This window comes from Canis lupus, chromosome 22, assembly GCF_011100685.1.
Source record: "Canis lupus familiaris isolate Mischka breed German Shepherd chromosome 22, alternate assembly UU_Cfam_GSD_1.0, whole genome shotgun sequence".
Taxonomy (NCBI): domain Eukaryota; kingdom Metazoa; phylum Chordata; class Mammalia; order Carnivora; family Canidae; genus Canis; species Canis lupus.
In genome coordinates this window covers 49,686,191-49,711,360 of record NC_049243.1, presented here as the reverse complement: position 1 = coordinate 49,711,360, position 25,170 = coordinate 49,686,191, and the positions used below count along the sequence as shown (strand labels likewise).

The window sequence follows — 25,170 nt, the reverse complement described above, 5'->3', positions numbered from 1 at the left end:
TTGAAATTGCCAACTATGAAGAATATTTTGAAAAAAAAATTTTTTTAAAGATTTTATTTATTCATGAGAGACAGAGACAGACAGAGGCAGAGACACAGGCAGAGGGAGAGGGAGAGAAGCAGGCTCCATGCAGGGAGCCTGACGTGGGACTCAATTCCGGGTCTCCAGGATCACACCCCAGGCTGAGGTGGCGCCAAACCACTGGGCCACCGGAGCTGCCTTTGAAATTATTATTATTTTTTAAAGATTTTGTTTATTTATTCGTGAGAACGCAGAGAGAGAAGCAAGCTCCATGCAGGGAGCCCGATGTGGGACTTGATCCCAGGACTCCAGGATTATGCCCTGAGCAGAAGGCAGACGCTCCACCACTGAGCCACCCAGGCATCCCCCTTGAAATTATTTTAATTAAATAATCAATAAAAGTAACAGAAAAGAAACTGTAGCACAGAAATGCTAAAAATCTTAGTAACATTAATATGTTCTTTTTCTAATTAGGACAGAAAGTTATGGGGAGGGATCCCTGGGTGGCGCAGCGGTTTGGCGCCTGCCTTTGGCCCAGGGCGCGATCCTGGAGACCCGGGATCGAATCCCACATCGGGCTCCCGGTGCATGGAGCCTGCTTCTCCCTCTGCCTGTGTCGCTGCCTCTCTCTCTCTCTCTCTGTGACTATCATGAATAAATAAATAAAATCTTTAAAAAAAAAAAAAAAAAAGAAAGTTATGGGGAAAAGGCTAAGAAGTCAGGGAAAAGAAAGCAATAAAATCTGGGTTTTTTGTATTCATTACAAGTCACTATGTTTTTTGTGGAAATTTTATCAAAGAGCTGCTATACAATGAAAAAGTATAGGAAGTAAAATATGCAACTTAAGGTGTTTTGAGAATAAATGAAGTTGGGACATTAAATAACTTTGAACATACCAAAATGCTGAAATGATAAACTTCAGTTAAAATTAATTTTAAAAAATTAAACACACAAATAAAACCTGCTTGGGAGTTAATTCCACTCAGCCCTGCTGTTTCATAAGCTGGGTGCATGCTGTGAATGGCCAATCTGAGAGCTGAAAACAGGGGACAGACCTGGAGCTGTGCACCTACACCCACCCCACACAATCCACTAACACAGATGGGGCTGTGAAGAGTGCAGCTCTGAATACTGGATTGCCTAAGTTTCTAGAGAATACCAATTCTTAAGGATCATTTCTTATTTGAAAAGGTGAATTCAGGATAACTTTTGAGAAGAAAGATTCTAAAGCCATTTTTTCAACTTTTTCCAAAGAATAAAATAAAGACTATCCTTAACAGACCAAAGAACAGTTCAAATGTTTCCCTCACCGTGGAATCCATCTGATTATATCTGGCAATATCTTTATGCAGTGTCCGTAGCATAATCATAGCCACCATTCCAGACAAGAAGAGGACAATGACCAGGGAATTCATGATGCTGTAGAAATAAGCATGTCAGGATTAATCTGTAGCTTAATTTTCTTTTTAAAATATTTATCCAGTAACATTAAAACAGTACTGATCAAAATCAAAATTTGACCTGAAATCCAACAGATTCAAAGAACTGTGTCCTTCTAGTGGATACATAACTTTATATACTTATCATAACAATCTTATAATCCTTTGAGAACTAGAATTTTTTGTCTGTGGTCAACATTATTAAATAAGTACTATGCCCAAATAAATGCAATACAAGCTGCCAGGATCAACAAAGATCTGTGTCCTCAAAAAATTTATGACAAATCTACTCCGTAAGTTAATGAGTGTCAAAAGGCAGTCAACAAAGTAGGAAAAGGAGAGTGATGGCACTATAAACAACTATCCAGATAAAAATTTTGAGTCATGCTTTGAAGAGAGAATAATAATAAATAGTCCTAACATGAGCAGTGGCTTCTTCCATTTCAAGTAAAGTGGTCAAATGTTCTGTTTCATTCATTCTCCTCTAATCCTCAGGGACAGACTTGTGAGGCAGGTATTTCTAGATAAAGAAACAGACTCTGAATAACTCGGTGACCTGGCCTGACTCACAAACAGTGACTTAAAGCCAGGATTGAGCACATGTATCTATCCAACTCAAAAGCCCAGACTTCTGGAGAACTAGAGAGGATTAAAGAATAAAGAAGATATTCAAAGGGACAAAACATAAGCACAGACCTAAAGTGGATTAACTCTGTACTCTTACCTAAACCACTGAATGTGGGTATGAGGCATAGATTCCAGAATATAGTCCCATCTAGATGCCCATCTGATGTTTTTATCTTCCTACAAAGATCAAAGAAAACATAACTCTTCAAATAAGCATTTGCTGACAAAGTATATTAAGAATTTAAACATTTCCACAGACCTTCCATTCAGTTAACAAATGTTATTTCTCATTATCATAACTTGGATTAGTCATGAGTTTCAGACTTTAGCTCTAACTCAAGTCAGGAAAATCAAAATGAGATTCAGTAGCAAATAAAAAATAATAAGAGTTCCTATAAGTACCTAGTTACCTGCATTTTTTTTGAAGTCTTGCTTTAAATTTTAACTAGGGGATCCCTGGTGGCACAGCGGTTTAGCGCCTGCCTTTGGCCCAGGGCGCGATCCTGGAGACCCAGGATCGAATCCCATGTCGGGTTCCCGGTGCATGGAGCCTGCTTCTCCCTCTGCCTATGTCTCTGCCCCCCTCTCTCTCTCTCTGTGTGTGACATCATAAATAAAAAAAAAAGATTAAAAATAAATAAATAAATTTTAACTAGCAATAAATAAATAAATAAATAAATAAATAAATAAATAAATAAATTTTAGCTAGCAAAAGTTTATTTTAGATATCAAAATTTAGAGCTGTACTTAATTTTTATTCTTTTTGATGTCACCTATGCTTATGAAACAATAGAGTCATAACTGAGCATCTGGCAGGTGTCACCCAGAATAAGCTCTTAATACCTAAAAAGAAATATATAGTGTTTATAGCACTAGGCTTGCAAAATTACACACTACATGAGGAGAATAAACGTTGTAACTATACTTGATTGCCAAGTTAGTTTATTAAAAATAGAAGTGGAGGGTGCCTGGGTGGCACAGTCTGTTAAGCATCTGACTCTTGGTTTGGGCTCAGGTTGTGATCTCAGGGTGGTGAGACTGAGCCCTGTGTTGGGCTCCACACTCAATGTGAAGTCTGCTTAAGACTCTCTCTCCCTCTACCTGCCCTACTCCTACTCTCAAATAAATAATCTTAAAAAAAAAAAGAAGTAGAATATTGCCTAAGATTCTCATAAAGTGAACTTTTACTTTCCTTCCAGGAAACTTATCCATAAATGAAAACACTCCCTTGAATTCCCCAAAAATCTATATAAATCATCTACTATCAACTCTCCATTAAAATTTATACTAATCCAGACTTCAAAATAGTGTCATTTTCCCAAATGCTTGTTACCTAAATCTTTGACATTTTCAGACTATTCTCTATGCCTCTTTACCTTTTGTCTTCTACGTACCTCTTATGACTTAACATTTAATCAAGTTTAATTCTCCAATTTACTATATTTCTCATTTAAATGGAGACTTAAGTTTTTTTTTTTTTTTTTTTTTTTTTTTTTTTTTTAAATTTTTATTTACTTATGATAGCTACAGAGAGAGAGAGAGAGGCAGAGACACAGGCAGAGGGAGAAGCAGGCTCCATGCACCGGGAGCCCGACGTGGGATTCGATCCCGGGTCTCCAGGATCGCGCCCTGGGCCAAAGGCAGGCGCCAAACCGCTGCGCCACCCAGGGATCCCGAGACTTAAGTTTTGAGTGTGATTATGTTGCCTAGTGCACTGACTATTCCATATCAGCTCATTAAAAGCTTATCTATGTGACAAGGTTAATCATTAATATTTTTAATTAGTTTAAGTAGTATGAATTTAAAATCAATTTCTGAGTTATTCCAGAGATAAAACAAACTCACCTGGAAGCTAACAGAATAAGTATAGGCAATTTTGATCTCCCCAGAAGCCTTGTTACTTATATCCATGGGGGGTCCAGAGCAGTCCGGTTTATCTATATGGGTATGTTTGAAGCTGTGGGAAAAAAACATTTTGGCAAGATGCTGATAAAGTATAGCTTTAAAAAAATGCGGTAAAGACTAGAAGTTCTGTACATATTTTACAGTGCTACCACAGTCAAAGGCAAAATTATTCATGCCACATTTAATATTACAAATATTTACTTCATATAAATAATGTGCTTAGTTATAAATATGTGTAAGAAATTATTACTCAAAATTAGAGACAAACTTTTAAAAGCACTATACTTGAAAAGCATTTAACTATCTCAAAAAAAATGGGCAGCTGGGTCAATAAAGCGTCCAACTCTTGATTTTGGCTCAAGTCATGATGTCATGGTCTTAGGATCAAGCCCCACATCTGGCTCCCTGCTCAATGGGAAGTCTACTTTCCTTCTTCTCCCTCTGCCCCTCCTCCATCTTGCACACACTGGCGCTCTCTAAAATAAATAAATCTTCAAAAATAAATAAATAAATACCTTAAGAAATAAAAACAAACACTAAGGGAGTTTAAAGTAACTGCCATCTTATAATGGTATGCATTTTTTAAAGAGAGCACAGGTGAGACAGAGGGGCTATGAGAGAGAGGGAATCTTTTCTTTGCAATTTTGTTTATTTTATTTTGAAGATTTTATTTATGGGCCGCCTGGGTGGCTCAGTGGTTAAGCATTTGCCTTTGGCTCAGGGCGTAATCCTAGAGTCCTGGGATCGAGTTCCCATCCAGCTCCCTGCAGGAAGCCTACTCCCTCTGCCTGTGTCTCTGCCTCTCTCATGAATAAATAAATAAATCTTTAAATAATAATAATAAAAAAGCTATTTATTTATTTAGAGGGAGAGAGCACAAGTGGGGGAGGGGCTGAATGAGAGAGAGAGAGACAAGAGAGAGAGAAGCAGATTCCCTGCTGAGTGGGGAGCCTGACATGGGGCTCGATCCCAGGACCCTGGGATAATGACCTGAGCCAAAGGCAGATGCTCAACCAACTGAGCCACCCAGGCATCCCAAGATTTTATTTATCTTATTTTGAGAGAGATAGTGTGTGCACAGTGGGATGAGGGAGAAAGGGAGAGAGAGCCTCTCTAGCAGACTTGGCGCTGAGCACTGAGCCCCCCACAAAGCTGGATCCCACAACCCTGAGATCACAACTTGAACCTAAATCAAGAGTCCCAGGCTCAACCAACTGAACCACCCAGGCACCCCAGCAAGCATTTCTTTACCACCAGTGGCATGGGGGAAAAGGCTAATTAAATGAGGGGTGAGGGGAAGTCATGAAAAAACAAACAAAAAGGAATAATCAAAATAGGATCCCATGAATAACTGACAGGTACTTTCATACTAAAAATACTGACAACTTGAAGAGATGCCCTTTGAATGACCTGTCAGGCAATGGCATCTAACACTGCATGGAGATTTTAGAAATGATAGCACTCAGCTCATCTGAGGGAGTGCCTGGCTGGCTCAGTCAGAAGAGCATGCAACTCTTGATCTCAGGATTGTAAATTCAAGCCTCATGTTGGGTATAGAGATCACTTAAAAAATAAAACCTTAAAAATCAGCTCATTTGGGACTCTGATAAGAAGTCAAGTTGCAAATATTAGAGACAATGCTTTTCCACTATAAGAAGAAACACCGTCCCAATCAGTCACATTATTCACTTCAAGCTGATACAGTAAAACTGCCAAAACTTCTTGATTAAAAAACAAAACAAAAACGCACTTTGGCTTAACTACTTACCATAACAAGAAAAATAAATCTGCACAACCTATAACTCAATAGCAAATCACACTAAAGGGAGTTTTATTTTTTTATTTCTTTAAAGATTTTATTTCTTTACCTGAAAGGGGGTGGGGAAGCAGAAGAGCACAAGCATTGGAGAGGGAGAAGCAGGCTGCCCATCCAGCAGGGAACCCAATGCAGGGCTTGATCCCAGGACCCCTGAGATGATGACCTGAGCAATGGCAGACTGGGCCACCCAGGTGCTCCTAAAGGGAGTTTTAGTAAAATCAATCCTGAAATGCCAGATTATATGTTAGAATACTGATTAACTGGGCCCTAAATATTTATTCTTTGGGAACAACTTCACTTCCATTTACTTACTTTTCTATTTCTTTTCATTTTATTTTTTAAAGTAAGCTGTATGCCCAAAATGGGGCTTGAACTCATGAGCCTGAGATCAAGAGTTACATGTTTCACTGCCTGAGTCAGCCATGTGCCCCCTTTATTTTATTTTAAGTAACCTCTACACCTAATGTGAGGTTCAAACTCCCAACCTTGAGCTCAAGAGCCACATGATCTTCTGACTGAACCAGCCAAGCACCCCCACATTTGTTTACTTTTTACCTGTTTGTATAGTTACCTTTTTGGTTCAAGTTTGGCAGCCACTAATCTTGCTCCCATGGACCCAGTTTCAACAACATGATAGTATATTTTGATGTCAACATGGTTAAAGATGTAAAATGTATCTCTTTCATGGAATTCTGACTGTGGAACAGAACTTAAAGGTAGAAAACTGGCTATACAAGAGTCAAAACAAAACTTTAAAATGAGGCACAAGTAGGAATATTTGAGCTTAGACAGAGCTTTAATCCTTCCCATAAAAATGTTTCAGTTTTAAGCTTAACTCTCTATCAGCCAAAACTAACAGGCAGAGTACAAATTATGCTTCTTTAATATTTTAATTCTTACATGAAAGTAGGTACTTATTAAAAAAGAATACATCTAACATTTTCTAGCTTTCCACTTATGACAAAACTAACAATAAATTTTAAAATGTTACATGTTATGAACATGCTAAATCTTCCACATTTCAACACTTTTCCTCCTTAGAAGTTTTATAACTTCAGACTAAACAAAAAACTTAAATTATGCAAGTGTTTCTGGTCAACTCTCCCAAAAGCATTAGCTAATGTAACCAGTTTCATGATCAAGCTCATGCTAACTTCTACTACCAGGTAATATTAATTAAGAGATTAAATCGGATTGACCTGATTACATAAAATTTAATATATATCCCCAATAATTTTAATACTTTATATGTTAACATCTTCACTTTACTATCCTTTTTAAATATAAAAGAATGGCAATAAACTATGCATTTAGTTTTTAAAACAGGTATAATATCAAACTTGTGCAATATAATATTTTATGGACTTAAATTTGTGATACAAATTTCATGGACTTATATTGAGGTATTCCTGGCACTCCACTAATCTGCTTTTTAAAAAATATATACATTTATGAGTCTAAACTTTTAATAGAGTCAGAACATACAAAGTCCCAGCCCTTAGCACAGTGCCTACCATATAACAGACACTCTCAGTGAATACAGAACTAAATCTGAATTATTTTAGTTCTAAAATTAAATTTATACATTGTTAATCTGGTTTAAATTTAAGATCTAAGCAGTTGTATTTTAGAACATCTGAATTGTACTCATTCAATGAATATAACAAATTCTGTCCAGGTAAAGACAGAATCCTTCTATACCAAAAAACATTTTTAAAAAGTAGCATAGAGTTTTTCATGAACTTACATTAATAACACAGGCATCTTTCGCATGGCCTTTATCTGTAATGTAACAGCCAATAGGAAATCCAGGATTACAGAACCTCTGACCATCTTCAACGTCATAACACCACGTTACAGGCATATTATCAACAATCCTATGCACAGAAATAAAAGTCAAGTTAGAAATCATCAAACATGATTAAGAAATACTGCCCAAAGCTGTGTTACCACTTTACAAAATTTAAATGTCTATAAATGCCTTAAGATGTCAAAACTATAATAAAAGAATTTTATTAAGATATGGTATGTATCAGAAATAATAGCACTATTCCAATATTGGATACACTACAGTGAAGAAAAATACAGCTTCTTTGAAACTATAAGTGTATATAGGAAAGAGAGTTTTATAAATTAATTTGCCGACTTGCTAATTTAATAATATCATTATCTAGATAAATAAGTATAGTTTACCTTTAGCAGAATACTCAAAGCTCTAAATTAGGTGCAAAGCAATGTATTTAGTTCCTTGAGAACAATTTAATGGAACAGTATAGAAGCAAATGTCCTTTATTACTAAGTAATTCAATGTAAAGAAGAACATAACTGCAAAATGGGAAAAGAGTCAACTTAAGGGCCAGGTGAAAAAGTGAAAATTATAGTATTATCTATTAAAGCCAAGTAAATCCAACTTGTGTCTGAAAGAAATGCTGCTATAAAACTAGAGAAACAAAGTTGAAAAGTTCTATAGTGGGAAAAAAGCTTTAAAAAAGGGGGATAGGGATGTCTGGGTGGCTTAGCAGTTGAGTGTCACCCTTTGGCTCAGGGCATGATCCGGGAGACCCAGGATCGAGTCCCACATCAGGCTCCCTGCATGCAGCCTGCTTCTCCCTCTGCCTGTGTCTCTGCCTCTCTCTCTCTCTCTCTCTCTCTGTCTCTCATGAATAAATAAATAAAATCTTTTTTAAAAAAAAGAAAATACACCTTTAAATAAGTAAATAAATAAATAAACAAACAAACAAACACACTTAAAAGGGGGATAAAAATAAATAAGTAAAGAATAAGGTTCTGTAGCACTAACTACATTAAAGTCCGAGCATGTGGTCCCCTATCCCAAGAGCACACTGCAGGATACAAATCTAAAAAAATTACTAAAAATATACTAGCTATATTACAGTCATAAGATGACACTCCAGGGCATGTTTTATTTGTTAATTAATGTATGCCTTAGGAAGTAAAAATATGATTCTATATGTATCCAAGGTGTACATTAATGACCTAATAAAACATGTCTTGTCACATTTAAATGCTATTTAATAGTACCCAATATACCAAATTTTAGAATCACCTACACTATTAAGTTCATTATTATTATAATCAGCAGGCTAGTAGTTTTCATGAAAAAGGCTTATAAAATATTAGAAGCATAAAAGCAATGCTATATAAAATAAATAATTCAGGTATTTTGGAGGCTTAAACAATCAGTTAATTGCTTTAATTTTTAGGTAGAGAATTAAGTCCATTCAATGAATATATACTGGCAATATATTGATTATAACATCTTTATGCTATCATAGCCAAAAAAATACTACATAAAAATTATAGTGCTAGTTACAAAATGAAAAATTAAGGAGCAATTTAGGCTTTTTAAAAGCAAGCATCTTAAGCACCATTTATATATCTTGACACAATAACCTTTTCTGGTAATAGCATTAAAAAAAACCAAATACTTGGAAATAAATCTAAGAAAATTTAAAGAATATAATTTTCAATTACTGCCTTGCTAATAAGTTAGGGAGGGAGTAGTAGCTATTTGAATTTATAACACCAAAAATACTTAAAATTTTATTTTCATTCTGATACAGTGAAAAAGGACTCAAACAGATAAAGACTGAATAACCAGCATCTTCAAGTTTTTTTTTTAATTTTTAATATTTTTGTAAAGATTTTATTTTATTTATTTATTCATAGAGACACAGAGAGAGAGAAGGAGAGAGAGAGCCAGGCAGAGGGAGAAGCAGGCTCCACGCAGGGAGCCCGACATGGGACTCGATCCTAGGTCTCCAGGATCACACCCCTCTGGTTGCAGGCGGCGCCAAACCACTGCGCCACTGGGGCTGCCCAGCATCTTCAAGTTTTTAGACAGACTATAGTTTAAGTTTACAATTGACATACCCATCACAAATTATTGAATCAATTTCACTATCAAATGCTTTCTAACTTTACAAACTATTTTAAATTATTTATTCTTGTTATTATATACATTTGGGCATCAAAGTAGTACCTATATTAATTGTGTCATAAATTAGTTAAAAATATTTCTAGGGAACGCCTGGGTGGCTCAGTGGTTGAGCGTCTGCCTTTGGCTCAGGGCATGATCCTGGAGACCCGGGATCAAGTCCCGCATCGGGCTCCCTGCATGGAGCCTGCTTCTCCCTCTGCCTCTGTCTTTGCCTCTCTGTCTCTCTCATGAATAAATAAATAAAATCTTAAAAAATATATATATATTTCTAAGTACTTTACTCTGAGGAGGCTACCGAAGAAGAGGTGCTTCTATTACCTTTAGGAGCAAGCCTCTAAGCAGTAGCATTCTAAGAACAGACAGTAGAAGAAACAGCTAAAAAATCACCTATAGACTTGAAGAGCCATTCTTTCATTTTGTCAACAAACAAGTAGCTATTAGAGTAAATAGGGGTGGATGAAGCTAACATAAAACTGTAAGAACTGAGCTTCAGATATTATTTTGAAGGCTGTTAAAGAACAATTTGAAGCAAAGAGAAAGTACCAAGGGAAATTTCAATTATTTATGAATAAGCAAACGTATTCAAGTTATACTGATTTAGCAATTAGCTAATCTTCTCACAGTAGCTTAGAAGAAAAAAGCTCTTGGCTTACTAGAAACAAAGAAATGAGGAAATTTCAAGTTTGTGTTTGCACTGAAGGCCACACGAGGAGGAAGCTCACACAAATGTAATGGGCAAGTTTCCTCCTCATTCTAGGGGTGTTCTGCTATGAACACCTCTGAAACTTATTCCTATATGGTTTAGGACACTGAACCAGATTCTACTCATCTGGCCAATCAGAATTAATCTCCCCAGTTACAGACTAGTTCACGGATGGGTAAATGACCCAAGGCTGCCCCTTCTGAGGACTTTTTTGTTCCATGTATATGGAAGGGAGGAGCAATAGAATGACAGGCTCCAATCACAGGATCTGGGCATGTCAAACTGAAATCAATGGTTCCTAACCTCCTGTGGTTTGGGCAATGAGACAGTTTGAGATACTGATAAACATTCAAGAGAAGTACATGAAGACAGTCTTTCTGTTCAGTATCTCCACTTTTCAGAAGATGTAAAACATGTAAATTAAGACCCCACATAGAATAGAGGCATTTGTCAGCAAAATTACCTGGAAGAATAACAAAAGTTATACTTGAAAAGCTGGCTCTTTAGACCCCTTTTTAAATATTCAACATTCGAATTCTGTATAGTGAATCAATACTACCTTTATTTTTTATGTCAATACTACTTTAGAAGCAAAAATAAAATAGGTTTAAATGCTTTCTGATTTACAACGCAAACTGGTAAAGATCTAGTTAATGTAACACCACATGTATAAAATAAAAAACAGATTACTCAAAATACAAGTGTTGTATTTGAAGTAGATGCTATTTATTAAACATTACACAAAATTTAAGTTTGTTTTCCCACCATCTTTTTCATGGCCTCCACATATAAAATAACAGTATTTTTCTAGATGATTGATGTAGGTCCTTTTCCCAAAGTATAAAAATGCTCTTGTCAACCACATATGAAAAAGAGAACTTTTAGTCTATGTAACAAAAGAAGTACCAGATATTACTGTAATCTATGCAGTTAAAAGATGATACTGTAAGCCATCAACTTTAGTAATCCTTGGCAAGTCAAAGTCATACCTCATGCTATTACTAGCAACAAAAAAAGGAAATCAATTGATTTGCTATATTTTATACAGTTAATGAAGTAACTTATATATTCATGAAACAGAGGTGTCATCTAGAAAAGGAAAATACCAAAAGTCCAAAATCTCCATGTCTTACCAGTGATGTTGATAATTCAGTAACATGCTTTTTTTCAAGAATTCTAACTTTTGTTTGTCTTCAGCTTTCTCTGTATGATATGTTTTTGTACAGACAAGCTTGCAGGTTTCCTCCTTATTAAATGTAAACTGTATTAAAATAAAATGAAAAGCAAATTAAAAATTATCTAGGTCCTTCACACCTATCCCATGAGGAAAAATACTAGTCTCGTTAAATTACTTAAGTGCATTAGTAATGATAATATATATATATTTAAATTTCTCATTGCTCAATCACATTTAAATTTTAATCTTACTGTTTCTCTAAAAATTTAAATCAATTTTTCTTTTGATAAGTAATAGTTTTTATTTTTATATATTTTTTTATAATTTCAATCTACCCACCTTTTATATGTAACTGAATCCTAGAAGGGGAAAAAGACTACATGTAGAACAAAATGAAACATTAGTCTTTCTATAGTAATGTCCTCTGATGTTTTAGAAATTGTGGAGTAGAAGGCTTTCTAGTAATAAGCAGACAAGTTTTCAGTCCACAGATGTCTCCTATGTGTCAGGTAAGAGAGATGCAGCAGTGAGTAACAGACTGTGATGATACAAGAAGTCAGATTTGGATGTCTAAAAATCAGGGTAAACATAATTTTTTTACTCACCTTTGAAAAGATTATCAATTTTCAGGATCTTATTTAATAATAAAATTGATACAAAAAATAAGGCTTAAACAAAAATTGGTAATTTAAATGTTAAAATTTCGGAGTCTCCAAAATTTCCTCCAATTTCGGAGTCTAGGACTTATTTCATATGTGTAAAAATAATGATATTCGTAACATGTAAGTTTATTAGGATCCATTTATGGCTTCATTTAAAAAATATATTTCCTAGTTTAAGATTATAATTTACTAAAATAACTCTATATCGCTCATAATTATATACCATTCAATACATTCGAACTTCATTACACATGATTAAAAAAAATTTGCCTATGTTTCACTTTTAAGTAGTCCATTGTTTTGTATATTATTAAAACACTTAAACCAGCTTCTGTGCATTAGCTGACAAATGAATGCTTCAGGTGTGGCCCACTGCTGCCACCTGTCAGCCAAGAGTTTAGTTTTGGCCTCATTGCTATTTACATTCTGTAAATGTAGCAATGTTTGTACAATTATTTAACATTCTTAACCTTAATGAAAAAAAGTATAGATACTAAGGAATCAGAGGGATAGGTCTCAAATTTAAATTGAGCAGAGATAGACATTACTAGTTATACCAAAACTGGCAAATCAATCCAATGCATACTGGATTTAGGCAAGTCAGCTGTGTGTTCAACTGTGAAAGTAGTAAAACTAGAGAAGATATTTAATCATAATAAACATTTATTAACTCATGTAATCTCCAGCAAAGGTAGTCTCCTTTGCTGAATCCTCATCTTCCTAACCTAGTAACACTGATGCCTCAAGGCTCAATCCTTAGAATCCTTCTCTTCATTATCTATCTACTCTCCCTTGGGGAGCTCAACAATTCCTGGCTTTAAATACCATTTATTAACTGATGATGATTCTCAAATGTGTATGTGTAGGCTAAACCTCTCCTCCAAATTCCAGACAGATATATTCAAGTGTTACTCCACATCTCTTAGACACCTAATTTCCCATTCCTCCCAAACCTGACCTTCCCAGAGACTGTCCCATTCTAGAAAACAGAAAGTACACACTCTATATCCCATCCCTCAGCAAATTCGCAAATTCTGTTGTGCTGGCCCCATCTTCAAAATATAACCAGTTCTGTGATTCTGACCACTTCACAAAACCTACCCATCTACCCCATGGTCTGAACTACTATCATCTCATACGTATCCCAGTGATTTTGAGTGCCTAACTGGTTGCCAGTCTTCTCTCCTTGCTCTTCCATGGTCCATCCTCAACAGAGCAGCCCTAGCTAGTGATAGTATTAAAATCTAAGCCTACTCAAAATCCTTCTGTGCTAATTATCTTGTTCAGATATACAGACCAAAGTCTTTACAGTGGCCTATGAGTCACTATGTGATCCCATCGCTTCTTTGCCCCCATTTCCTGCTATTCTCTATCTTGCTCACTTGCTCAAGTCACACCAACATTTTTCTGTACCTTGAGCACACCCAGACAAGCTGACATCTTAGGACAGTTGTATTTGCTTTCTTCACAGAGAACATTCTCCCAGATATTCACATGGCTCATTCCTTTACTCGCTTCAGGTCTTTTGGTCAAATGTCACAGCAAGACTTTTGCTGGCCCATTTAAAAGTACCAATTCTCCATTCACCTTCCCTGATTTATTTTTGATAGTTTTTCCATTAGCAACTGGCATACTATATATTTTAGTAATTCATTTTGTTTCCTTCTCCTCATCAGAATATAAGATCCATGAGGGTAAAGATCTTTGTCTCTGTCTCTGGTCACTGCTGCATGCCACACCTACCACAATGCCTGGCACAAACATGTTAACTGAGTAAATGAATGAGTATGACTGGTTATATTTGGGATGAGATTCTATGACCCTGAGAAATGTGGCTCCAGCTTCACATCACACACATAATCTTGAATTGTTGTTTTCCTGACCTCAATAGAAGTCCTAAATAAAAGACAGCAAAGTAGATTTGAGGTTTGGTTTGGTTTCTGGTTGTTAATATTTTTACTGCAGATCTAAAATAAGGCCAAATTCTGTCAAAATAAGGGACAAAGAATACTGATCATATTGAAAAATATGGGTCAATACATTTATGGTTGGCTTGGACAAAAATCTAATCTCCCATATTTCTGTTTACCCATGCTCTGGTCTTAAGAAATGCCTGCTCTGTCTCTTTAAGCTTGGGACTTAAAGATTTTGTTTTAGCACAAACCTTGATCCTAAAAATTTCTAGGAAATTCACAGAAAATGAGAGATGTACGCACATCTTTCTCCATTTTGAAGTACTCCTGTTCTCCTATATTACCTCAACTCCTGGTTCAAATTTAAATCTGCAAGTCACGAGGCCTAAAAAGAAACACAGCTGTCTTTCCCTGTAAATAAATATACCCTGGATGGAAGCCTACTATGGAAGTAATTTGCCTTTAAATTCTACTCCAAAGGGACAATCTTCTCCAGGGGTTTGAATATTTTGCTGGCCTTCCCTGTTTATCTACAATCTGATACAGGCTGTTTACTGCAAGAAATTCCTGCTGTCCCTCGAGTTCACGGAAGATGTTACTGATGCTCTTCTCTTCCATCATTTCTCAAGGCAAAGGTATCACTAAACAAACAATGGGGCTGAGATACCATAGGAATATCTATAGTTGATTATATAATTTAATAAATTTGCCTGAAAATCACCCTCTGCTATGAAAGCAATGCAATAACTTCCATAGTATTCTTTCAAACTATCACACCAGGGAGTGATAAACAATTAAGATGATAGGTAATCAGGGGATCCCTGGGTGGCGCAGTGGTTTGGCGCCTGCCTTTGGCCCAGGGCGCGATCCTGGAGACCCGGGATTGAATCCCACATCGGGCTCCCGGTGCATGGAGCCTGCTTCTCCCTCTGCCTGTGTCTCTGCCTCTCTATCTCTCTCTCTGTGACTATCATAAATTAAAAAAAAAAAAAAGGTGATAGATAATTAATATGTTTGCCCTGCTCAGTAATACCCATGTCCATACACTTTGAGCTTCTTTTTCCCCCAGTAACTTCATCCCATATGCCTTCAAATCTGGCTTTGAAAAAATTTTAAATTACTGGCATCTTTAGGGTAGAAAATTTAAAACTGCAGTACTTAAGAGTACTCATGGTTGAGAACTGTAAACTTGTAAAATTATGTGGATTAAACTTGCACAGCTCTGTGTCTTTTTCCCAGCGCTTCACAAAAGAGCACAGTGCTAGAGGGAGTAAAATAGGTGTTGGGACTACTCTAGGTGTACGGATCTGCTGGACAGATGTTCAATGCAATGAAAGGGCCAAGGCAAATAGATGGCACTGCTAAGTGAGAAAGCAGAGAAGGCAGCTAACCATGGGGTCTAAGTCACAGAAGATAAGGATGAGACTCTAAGAGAGGGATCAGGATGGGTTTGAATAAACCTTGGAAGTCAAGTTAAAGCGATTAAAATAAATGTGTTCATGCAGACAGATGCCCACAGTAGCAACGTAAAGGAAAAAGGCACAGTGCAGAATAATATGTTAAAACATAAATAAGTAAATCTTTTTTTTTTTTTTTAAAGATTTTACTTATTTATTCATGAGAGACACACAGAGAGAGGCAGAGGGAGAAGCATGATGTAGTACTCGATCCCAGGACCCCAGGATCACGCCCTGAACCCAAGGCCGATGCTCAACCACTGAGCCACCTAGGTGTCCCCATAAATAAGTAAATCAAATTTTATTTTATATGCTTATAAATGCATGGAAAATTTCAGGAAGGATTAAGAAAGAGGGTAATGTGAATCTAGGGGGAAGATAGGCTTTTTACTTTATATTATTCTGTACCATTTAGGCTTTTAAATGGCAATACATCGTTATTATAAACTAATTTTTCTAAAAGAGAGTGAGCATTATTCTTTGTGTAGCAGGAGAGCAGATATAAAATGAACAGGGGACTGTGCAATGTGGAAAGAAAACAGGCTTAAGTGTTAACAGATTTAAAAGGCAGAACAATTCTGGGTGATGATGAAGGGAATATCTTATATTGTGCTTAGTTTGGTTTAACTGATGTCCTAAAAATGTACCAAGAACATTCCAAACATACTTTTAATGGTCAAAAGAGAAAGGTTAGCTTCCTCAAACCCAATGGGGGAGCCTAAGTAGTACTGTACTTGCTAAGAGACAATATGTCTAATATGGGGAGCCTTAAGGCCACTTTCATGACTGAAGGCTAGGCTTTTTGGTCCTTCTGTAAGGTAAGGCTGGGGGTCGGACTACTATCTTTTAGGTCACCACCTTATCATTTATAATATTGGTATCTGAATGTGCATTAAGACAAACTTATTCATGACATATTGTGAAGAGAGGGATCCTTCCAAGCTCTGAGTTTAAAAATTATTTCCAGAGATAAACAATAAATGAAATCCTCCTTAGCTATAAGAGTTATCTCAGGCTTTTCTGTAAGAAAAAGGAAAAGAAAAAGAAAAGAAAGAAAAAGAGGAATGAAAGAGCGAAAAGCAACTAGATGACTTCTATATAACACTGAACACAGGGCAGCCTGGGTGGCTCAGCGGTTTAGTGCTGCCTTCAGCCCAGGGCCTGATCCTGGAGTACTGGGATCAAGTCCCACGTTGGGCTCCCTGCATGGAGCCTGCTTCTCTCTCTGCCTGTGTCTCTGCCTCTCTCTCGGTGTGTCTCTCATGAATAAATAAATAAATCTTAAAAACAAAACAAAACACTGAATACAAACCTTATATGGTGAAGGTTCAATTCTTTCCCCGAATAATACCTGACCAAGATTTTCAGATGGGCGTTTTCCTTCTGATGCTTGGCAAAAATCAAACCTAAGGGGAAAGAGTATTTAAGCTTTTACATATGAAAGGAAACAATGAAATATCAAACTCCTAGCCAATGCAGAGGGTAGATTAAGTATAGACCATTCCAGTAGCTCTAGGAGATGAGTAAGAAATATAGTCACATTCCAAGTCCCACGTATACTTCCCCAAAACAAAAAACCAAACATCAGAAAACTACAGAATACTTTGATGTCTTACTATCATTTTGAAGATGTAAATTACAAAATTTTAAAAACTGACACATTTTATTTTCATTCATTTCAACGATAAAATTATTTACATCCTTATTCTTCAAGTGAATTTTGCTAACTTATCTCGTTTTGTTATAATTTCTAATTCAAAGCTTTACTTAATAATGACATCTCAGGTAGATGTGTCAAAGTTCCCTGGGTTTCTGTCTCATCTCAGTACACTGGCCAACACATCCCAAAATGGGAAGAAGCATGTGTGAGACAGATCCTAGAAAACAGGAAATTGTGGAGAAGCCGTAATCACTCAGCTGTAAGCTTCTCTATAATTCCCTTGTATTATCAACCAGATTTTAATAAAGTTTTCTTTAAACATTACAGTCAAACTTCAGCTTTGCTACAGAAAGTTAAAGGGTAGTTCTGTGTTCATTCTGGAATGATATGGGAGTACTTGAGGCACTAATTGCTACAGATTAGATTCCTAAGAGAAAGATGAATCTCAGGTAATAAAAAACAGGCTGTAAAAGTCCTCAAATGAAGGCTTTCTATGTGTTGGATGTAAGAGATCACTGTTATTCCCAGGAAAATCCACAAAGATTTAAGGAGATACATTTATTTAACAAAATAAAAGAAACAAAAACTAGAGCACTGAGATCTCTAATAGTTACGTAAATGACGGTCCATCCATTCATGAATGCCATACTCTCTTATATTCTCCATATTTAGGCATATGGATTCTTATAGGATAGTCTTACTTTTAAGTATAATGCTTTTCTCTACAATAAACACATTTTCTTTTAAAACTCTGAGATATCACAAAAATTTAGAAACTAACCAAAATTTAGCAACTATGCTTAATACTAAATATGGCATATAGTGGTCAAAAGAATAAAGTATATTTTTGTACCATTTTTTATAATATCAAAAAATGAAAATAATCAGATGTTCATAGAGAATTAGTGAAATAAATCATACATGACTCTATACAATCTTTACAAAAAAAAAATAAACAGGACCTGGCTGGCTCAGTTGGTAGAACACGCAACTCTTAATCTCAGGGTCATGAGTTCAAGCCCCATACTGGGTAAGAGCTTACTTTAAAAAAAAACAACAAAAAAAAGAGGGTGCACCTGGGTGGTGCAGTCTATTAAGCATCCGACTTGAATTCAGTTCAGGTCATAGTCTCAGAATTGTGGGATCAAGTCCCAAAGCTCTGTGCTTAGCAAAGTCTGCTTGGAATTCTTTCTCCCTTTCCTGCTCCCACTCCCTCTGCCCCCCAACTCATGCTTTTACTCTCTCTCTCTCTCAAATAGATAACTCTTAAAGAAAAAAAAAAAGGAGAGAAGAAAGAAAGAAAAAACAGCTATGAAAAAGACTGAGGTAATGGTAGCTGTGTATTAACATGGAAAGATGCACACAACAGATTCAGTAAGAAAAAGAAGGTACAAAACTACTTTTGTTTAAAACAAAAATGCATAGATGTAGTTAGGTATATGAGAATATGCAGAGAAAAATGTGGAAGAGTAGAAAACAAAGCAACTGTTTCTGGGGATTATGTGAGACATGAGGATTTTGTTTAAAACTGTATGGAGTTTTTTATAATTAAAAAATTAGGGATCCCTGGGTGGCGCAGCGGTTTGGCGCTTGCCTTTGGCCCAGGGCGCGATCCTGGAGACCCGGGATCGAGTCCCACATCGGGCTCCTGGTGCATGGAGCCTGCTTCTCCCTCTGCCTGTGTCTCTGCCTCTCTCTCTCACTGTGTGCCTATCATAAATTAAAAAAATAAAATTAAAAAAAAAAAAAATTTAAAAGAAAACACAATGGCTTTTTGTCTACTCAGATAAAAAAGGAAATCCATGGTTTTGGTTGGTGCTTCTACTGTATTGAAAAAGATCATGTTTCACATTTTAACCATATCTTAAACATAAAGAATACCCCTTAAGAAATGTTTTCAGATCCTGTACATTTTTAAAATACATATGAATTTACCCATAACTGTGGAGAAAATAAATTTCTAAAAGTACAAGATTCTGATGAGTCACTTACAATTTTATATAAAAACCAAGCTGAAAAACTTACGCCGTATATTCATAAGGAAGAACAGATTCCACTGAATCAAGCCTGTTCACAAATAGTTCTATTTCAGCCTGAAAATGAAGAAACAAAGAATTAGAATATAAACAAATGGAGATCAAAACTTAAGTCATGCTTAGAACCAAAAACTAATTTGACATGTTTGAAATGTAAAATTTTATGATAAACATTTCTCCTGTAAATCCATTCAGAGTGGACTTATATGCAGTTAAATTACAACAAAATGTTTTCATAGTTTCAAATTTCTCCAATATTTTTTTAAAAATTTATATATTCATTTATGGGGGAGGGGCAGAGGGGGAGAATCTTCAAGTAGACTTCCTGTTGAGTGCAGAGCCCCATGCAGGGCTCAATCCCACAACCCATGAGATCGTTACCTGAGCTGAAACCAAGAGTTGGAAGCTTAAGCAAATAGGCCACTCAGGAGCCTCTCTCTTTGGCTGTTTTCAAGATTTATTTATTTGTTACTTGAGAGAGAAAAGAAAAGAGGGGGAGAGAGAGAAGTATGAGGATTAAATGATTTAACATTTGTAAAGAATTTCAAACTGCCTAAAAACATAGGGAACACAACTTCAGTCTGGAGGTAGCATAATGCCAGACTGCTCAGGTCCTTCAAGACCTAAATTTACTCTTAATAAATATGTGCTTTTGGTCAAGGAGTAATTTTGAATGTGAGGAATGTATAAGGTGATAATAAAATGGATAAGAATATAGAAACTGGTCCATAGTTGATACACAATAAGGAAAATGACTTTTTAAATTTAAGTTCAATTTGCTGGGGATCCCTAGGTGTGGCTCAGGGTTTAGCGCCTGCCTTCAGCCCAGGACGTGATCCTGGAGTTCCGGGATCGAGTCCCACATCGGGCTCCTTGTATGGAGCCTGCTTCTCCCTCTGTTTCTCCCTCTGCCTCTCTCTCTCTGTGTCTCTCATGAATAAATAAATAAAATATTTAAAAATAAATAAATAAATTCAATTCAATTTGCCAAGATACAGTGTAAAACCCAATGCTCATCACATCACACGCCCTCCTTAATGCTGGTCATCCAGTTAAGGTAAATGATTAAATAAACATAGCTACTCTTATTTCAGAGAAAAGAGACATTCCTGAATCTGAATATTTACCAGTATAAGGATAACCTTGACGGTTTCTCCCTGCTCCCATAAAAGGACACTAAGACAACAGCCTTCTGATCTACTACCTGTTTATACCTATTCGTTATTCTTTTCTTAGCTATTAGTCTAGGGGAGGGGAAGATAATAATTATCAAGCACAATTCTCATAATGACCTTATGAGCTAGGGATTACTTGCTCTACTTTAAGAATATAAATTTAAAACCTGGACTGCTAACTCAAAAAAAAGTGCGGAAACTCAAGTGCTAACTACCATCACTTAATTTCTGCTGCTCTCAATCCTCTACTTCTCTTCCTTCTGGTCTCTTCTGACACTTTTCCACATTTACTTTTACAAGGAAGTTAGTCCATCACAGATATCACCACTGAATTACGGACCTTTTTCTATTATTTGGTGAACTAATCAAAATACATCTTGGATATTCAGTTCATTCTGGTTATTTTTGTAGCACTTTCATTCTTCCTTTAAATTCTGAAAATCTAAAAATTTAAGAATTATCCTCTCACAACATGCAAAGAAATGTAAATTACAATAAATGATATCTTTAACAAGAACAGAGCAATTTATACCATATTTGTAAATATGCTACATTTATAACACTTATTTCATTTTATTTAAATTTTGGAGTTTAATTTGCCCTTTTCTTCTTTAAAAAAAATTTATTTATTTAATTGAGAGAGAGAAAGAGCATAAGCAGGGGGAGCAGCAGAAGAAGACGGAGGGAGCCTCACATGGGGCTCTAACCTAGGACCCTGAGATCATGACCTGAGCCAAAGGCAGATGCCCAACCCAGGTGCCCCTATAATACTTCATTTTAAATATCAACTCTTATCTGAAACAAGGAAATTTCAATAATATTTTAAGAATGAGATCCTTGTAAGGGCTCCTGAGCAGCTCAGTTGGTTAAGCGTCTGACTCTTGGTTTCGGCTCAGGTCATGATCTCAGGGTTGTGAGACAGAGCCCTAGAATTAGGCTCTGTGCTTGGTATGGAGCCTGCTTGAGATTCTCTCTTCCTCTCCTTCTGTACTCCCCCCCCCCCCTTTAAACACTTTTTCTCTGTCTCAAAAATAAATAAAATTGCTATTAGGAATGAGATCCTTGTTATATGGCAGTAGAGAAAATGTTAAAAATTGGAAGGAGAAAGGAAAAGAGCCTGCTCATAAGCATGTGATTTCATGAAAGGCAAAATGCTACAGACTTGACCTTCATCTCTAAAAATATAAACACATACATGGATAAAACAATTTGGAAAAATATAATCAGCTGTTGGTTCTAGTGGTCTAAATGGATATATAGGTGATCATTATACTACTCTATCAACTTTTTTTTTAACTTTGAAAATAGTCAAAATTAAAAGTTGGAAAAATAAAAGGCTTTAAAGTTGACAGCAGACTTTAGTCTTTCTGCGAAGCAACAGAAGCCTAATTGAAGCAAGAAGAGAGAAAAATGAAAGAGTAAAATTTAGCGTGGAAAGTTGTTCTGGACTAGGAAAGATGACTTCAAAATAAGTATTAAAACAGGAGAAAACAATATGCAATGTACATGAAAACTGAAGTACATTCCCAAGAATAAAAAAAATCCTGCTGAACAACCATGAGAAAGTCATTCACTCAACACATTTATTTAATGGCCACAATACTAGACATTGTGAGTGATATAATAATACAAAGACAGAAACACTTGCCTTTGAAGAATTTCTAATCCAGATGAGAAGATAAGACATACATTCAAGAAAGTAAAAGAAAAAAATGACAAAGCTATTTATAAGTTCTTGGGATAGTTACTGAATCTCAAGGGATTTTATTTTTTTAAACATTTTAAATTTTATGGTCACTTTCTACTCTGCATATCTTTACTTCCCATCCAAAAGTTAAGTACATCTCCTTCTGGAAATTTGCCTTAAATAGAGACAGCCAACTACAAAATACCACTGACATGACTAGAAAGAGCTTTATTTTTTTTTAAGATTTTATTTATTTATTTATTCATGAGAGACAGAGAGAAAGAGAGAGAGACAGAGAGAAAGAGACACAGGCAGAGGGAGAAGCAGGCTCCATGCAGGGAGCACGATGTGGGACTCGATCCCAGGGTCTCCAGGATCAGGCCCTGGGCTGAAAGCGGCACTAAACTGCTGAGCCACCTGGGCTGCCCTAGAAAGAGCTTTAAAGGTTACTTACTTCATATTCCTGCTTTCTAAGTGTCCCAAACTGAGTTATTAAAAGCATGAAAAGTTGTGACAAAGGTATACTTTTTTTTCCCCTAAATATTGCTTATATTTATTTAAAAGGCAGAACATAATGCATCTGTAGGGATCCAGGTTCCACAGTTCTTAAAACACTAGCTGTAAATAGGCTCATCACCCTTAGGAGGTTACAGATAAATCATAAAACAAGACAGTAAATTTTAAAGCAAGACTTAGGGGGATCCTTGGGTGGCTCAGCAGTTTGGCACCTGCCTCCGGTCCAGGGCATGATCCTGGAGTCCCGGGATCGAGTCCCACATGGGCTCCCTGCATGGAGCCTGCTTCTCCCTCTGCCTGTGTCTCTGCCCCTCCCCCTCCCTCTCTCTCGTGTGCGCATGCGCTCTCTCTCTCTCTCTCTCTCTCTGATGAATAAATAAATAAAATCTTTAAAAAAAAATAAAGACTAATTAAATCCCACCCTAAGAATTTTTTAATGGAAATAGTTTTATTTAATTTAGAGTGTTATGGTCTCTCTTCTAAATCCTTCTCTTCCCAAATGTACAATTTTCTTTTTCTGGTCCTAACCCACTCATTCTACATCTGATCCCAGCTCTGGTCACACCTGTACTTTATCACCTTAAGCCATGTGTGCCATGCCACAGGCCTGCATTGTTTTATTTCCTTTTCCTTCTTTTTGCTTTTATTCCACTTTACCTGCCACCACATTTGTCCCAACCCACATCTACAACTGATTTTCAAGTAATATTCAGAGAAGAAACGTGAGTCTGAACAAGAACCAAAGCAAGTGGCTAGTCACAAAAGGCTCTAAGATACGAAGGCACAGCCACAGAAAAGGAAAACTGTGGACATTTCAACTGCTCAATATTGGAGAAGTCCACAGTGGGAAAAATTCTGAAGAAGGAGAATCTGGGGATCCCTGGGTGGCTCAGCAGTTTGGCGGCTGCCTTCGGCTCAGGGCATGAGACTGGAGTCCCGGGATCAAGTCCTACATTGGGCTCCCTGCATGGAGCCTGCTTCTCCCTCTGCCTGTGTCTCTGCCTCTCTCTTTCTCTGTGTCTCTCAGGAATAAATAAATTCAAAAAAAAAAAAAAAAAAAAAGGAGAATCTTAACTCAGACATAATAAAACAATCCCAACAGAAATGCTGGAACTCATAAATGGTTGCTCATGAACTTTGAGTTATCTGACCAGCAACGCCCAGAAGTTGATCTCCTATATACTAAGGTTCTTCCTTCTATCCCCACTTCACTGAAAACTAAAATTTCAATTTTAGGTTGTATCAAAGAAAGGAATAAATACAAAATATGACTACTTAAAAATTGGCTCTACAGGTTAAAACTGCATCAATTGTAGAAGTCAATAATTAGCAGCCAGGGATCTCCAAGGTGAGGCAGAAGAGGTGGAGAGTACTCAGCATGGAATATACAGCAGTACTCCAACATGGTGAAGAGCCCAGCCTTTAGAATCGGACACTCTAGGAGCTGAATCTTGGCTTCACCACTTACTAGGTAAATACACTTGAGAAGGTTACTTCATTTTATCCAGCTTCGGTTTCTCTATTTATAAATCACAGGACTGTTCTGAACATTAATTAACTAAGGCACCCACAAAGTACACAAATTGTATTCTTTATTGTTATTATTAGCATAGGCAATAAATAGGTTTGAAAATTGAGAATAATAGCAAAGAAAATATATTTCAAAAGTTTCTTCCAGGAGCACCTGGGTGGCTCAGTGGTTGAACATCCGCCTTGGGTTCAGGGTGTGATCCAGGGGTCCTGAGATCGAGTCCCACATCAGGCTCCCTGCAGGGAACCTGCTTCTCTCTCTGCCTGTGTCTCTGCCTCTCTTTATGTGTCTCTCATTAATAAATAAATAAAATCTTAAAAAAAAAAGTTTCCTCCAAAGCCTTTCATGGATACTTAGTTATTTTTAATGGCAAAAGAGAAAGACTTTGTAACCTTTTAGAGCACATTTAGAGTAGCAATTATTAACTTCTATACTTTTCTATACTTACTAAAAGGACACTGATTTTAAAAAGTGCAAGGAAGAATAGGAAGTAAGAGCATCAAGAACTAGGCTCTAGGCCCACAGAGCACAGACCTGTCTCTAGAATTTGTGTGTGTTTCTATGAGTGTGTTGAGGATGTGGGATATAAAGTACTTGTCTGTGGCTTTGTTTCAGATGTTCAAAAATATACCTTTGGAAGGGCTTCCCTTTGTGAAGAGCCAATGGCAGCAGGAGTTTTTTATCCATATTGACCTTGCTTGCTTTCCCAACCCTAGCTTTCAGATCCAGTATTATTGAACAATCACAGCTTTAAAATAGTTTTATTCAAAAAATTTAATTTCTGAAAGCAAACTTTCTAAGCTCCATGTACTTTTCCCACAGAAAAGAAAAACAATTGTTGGAATGTGAATTTATCATAGTCAAAGTCATTCCAACGCCAA

At 36.4% G+C, this 25,170-nt stretch overlaps 1 protein-coding gene across 1 annotated transcript in view; it reads right to left on the bottom strand.

Moving 5' to 3' along the window:
• The window catches only part of TM9SF2 (transmembrane 9 superfamily member 2), a 62,946-nt gene that overhangs the window by 30,293 nt on the left and 7,483 nt on the right, over positions 1–25,170 (bottom strand). The window contains exons 2-9 of the mRNA XM_038569948.1: positions 19,370–19,437; positions 16,997–17,090; positions 11,609–11,736; positions 7,559–7,688; positions 6,383–6,507; positions 3,933–4,044; positions 2,185–2,264; positions 1,332–1,440 (exon numbers count right to left, since the gene is read on the bottom strand). Coding sequence (XP_038425876.1) covers positions 1,332–1,440; positions 2,185–2,264; positions 3,933–4,044; positions 6,383–6,507; positions 7,559–7,688; positions 11,609–11,736; positions 16,997–17,090; positions 19,370–19,437 — 846 coding nt within the window. The remainder of the gene's footprint in view (positions 1–1,331; positions 1,441–2,184; positions 2,265–3,932; positions 4,045–6,382; positions 6,508–7,558; positions 7,689–11,608; positions 11,737–16,996; positions 17,091–19,369; positions 19,438–25,170) is intronic.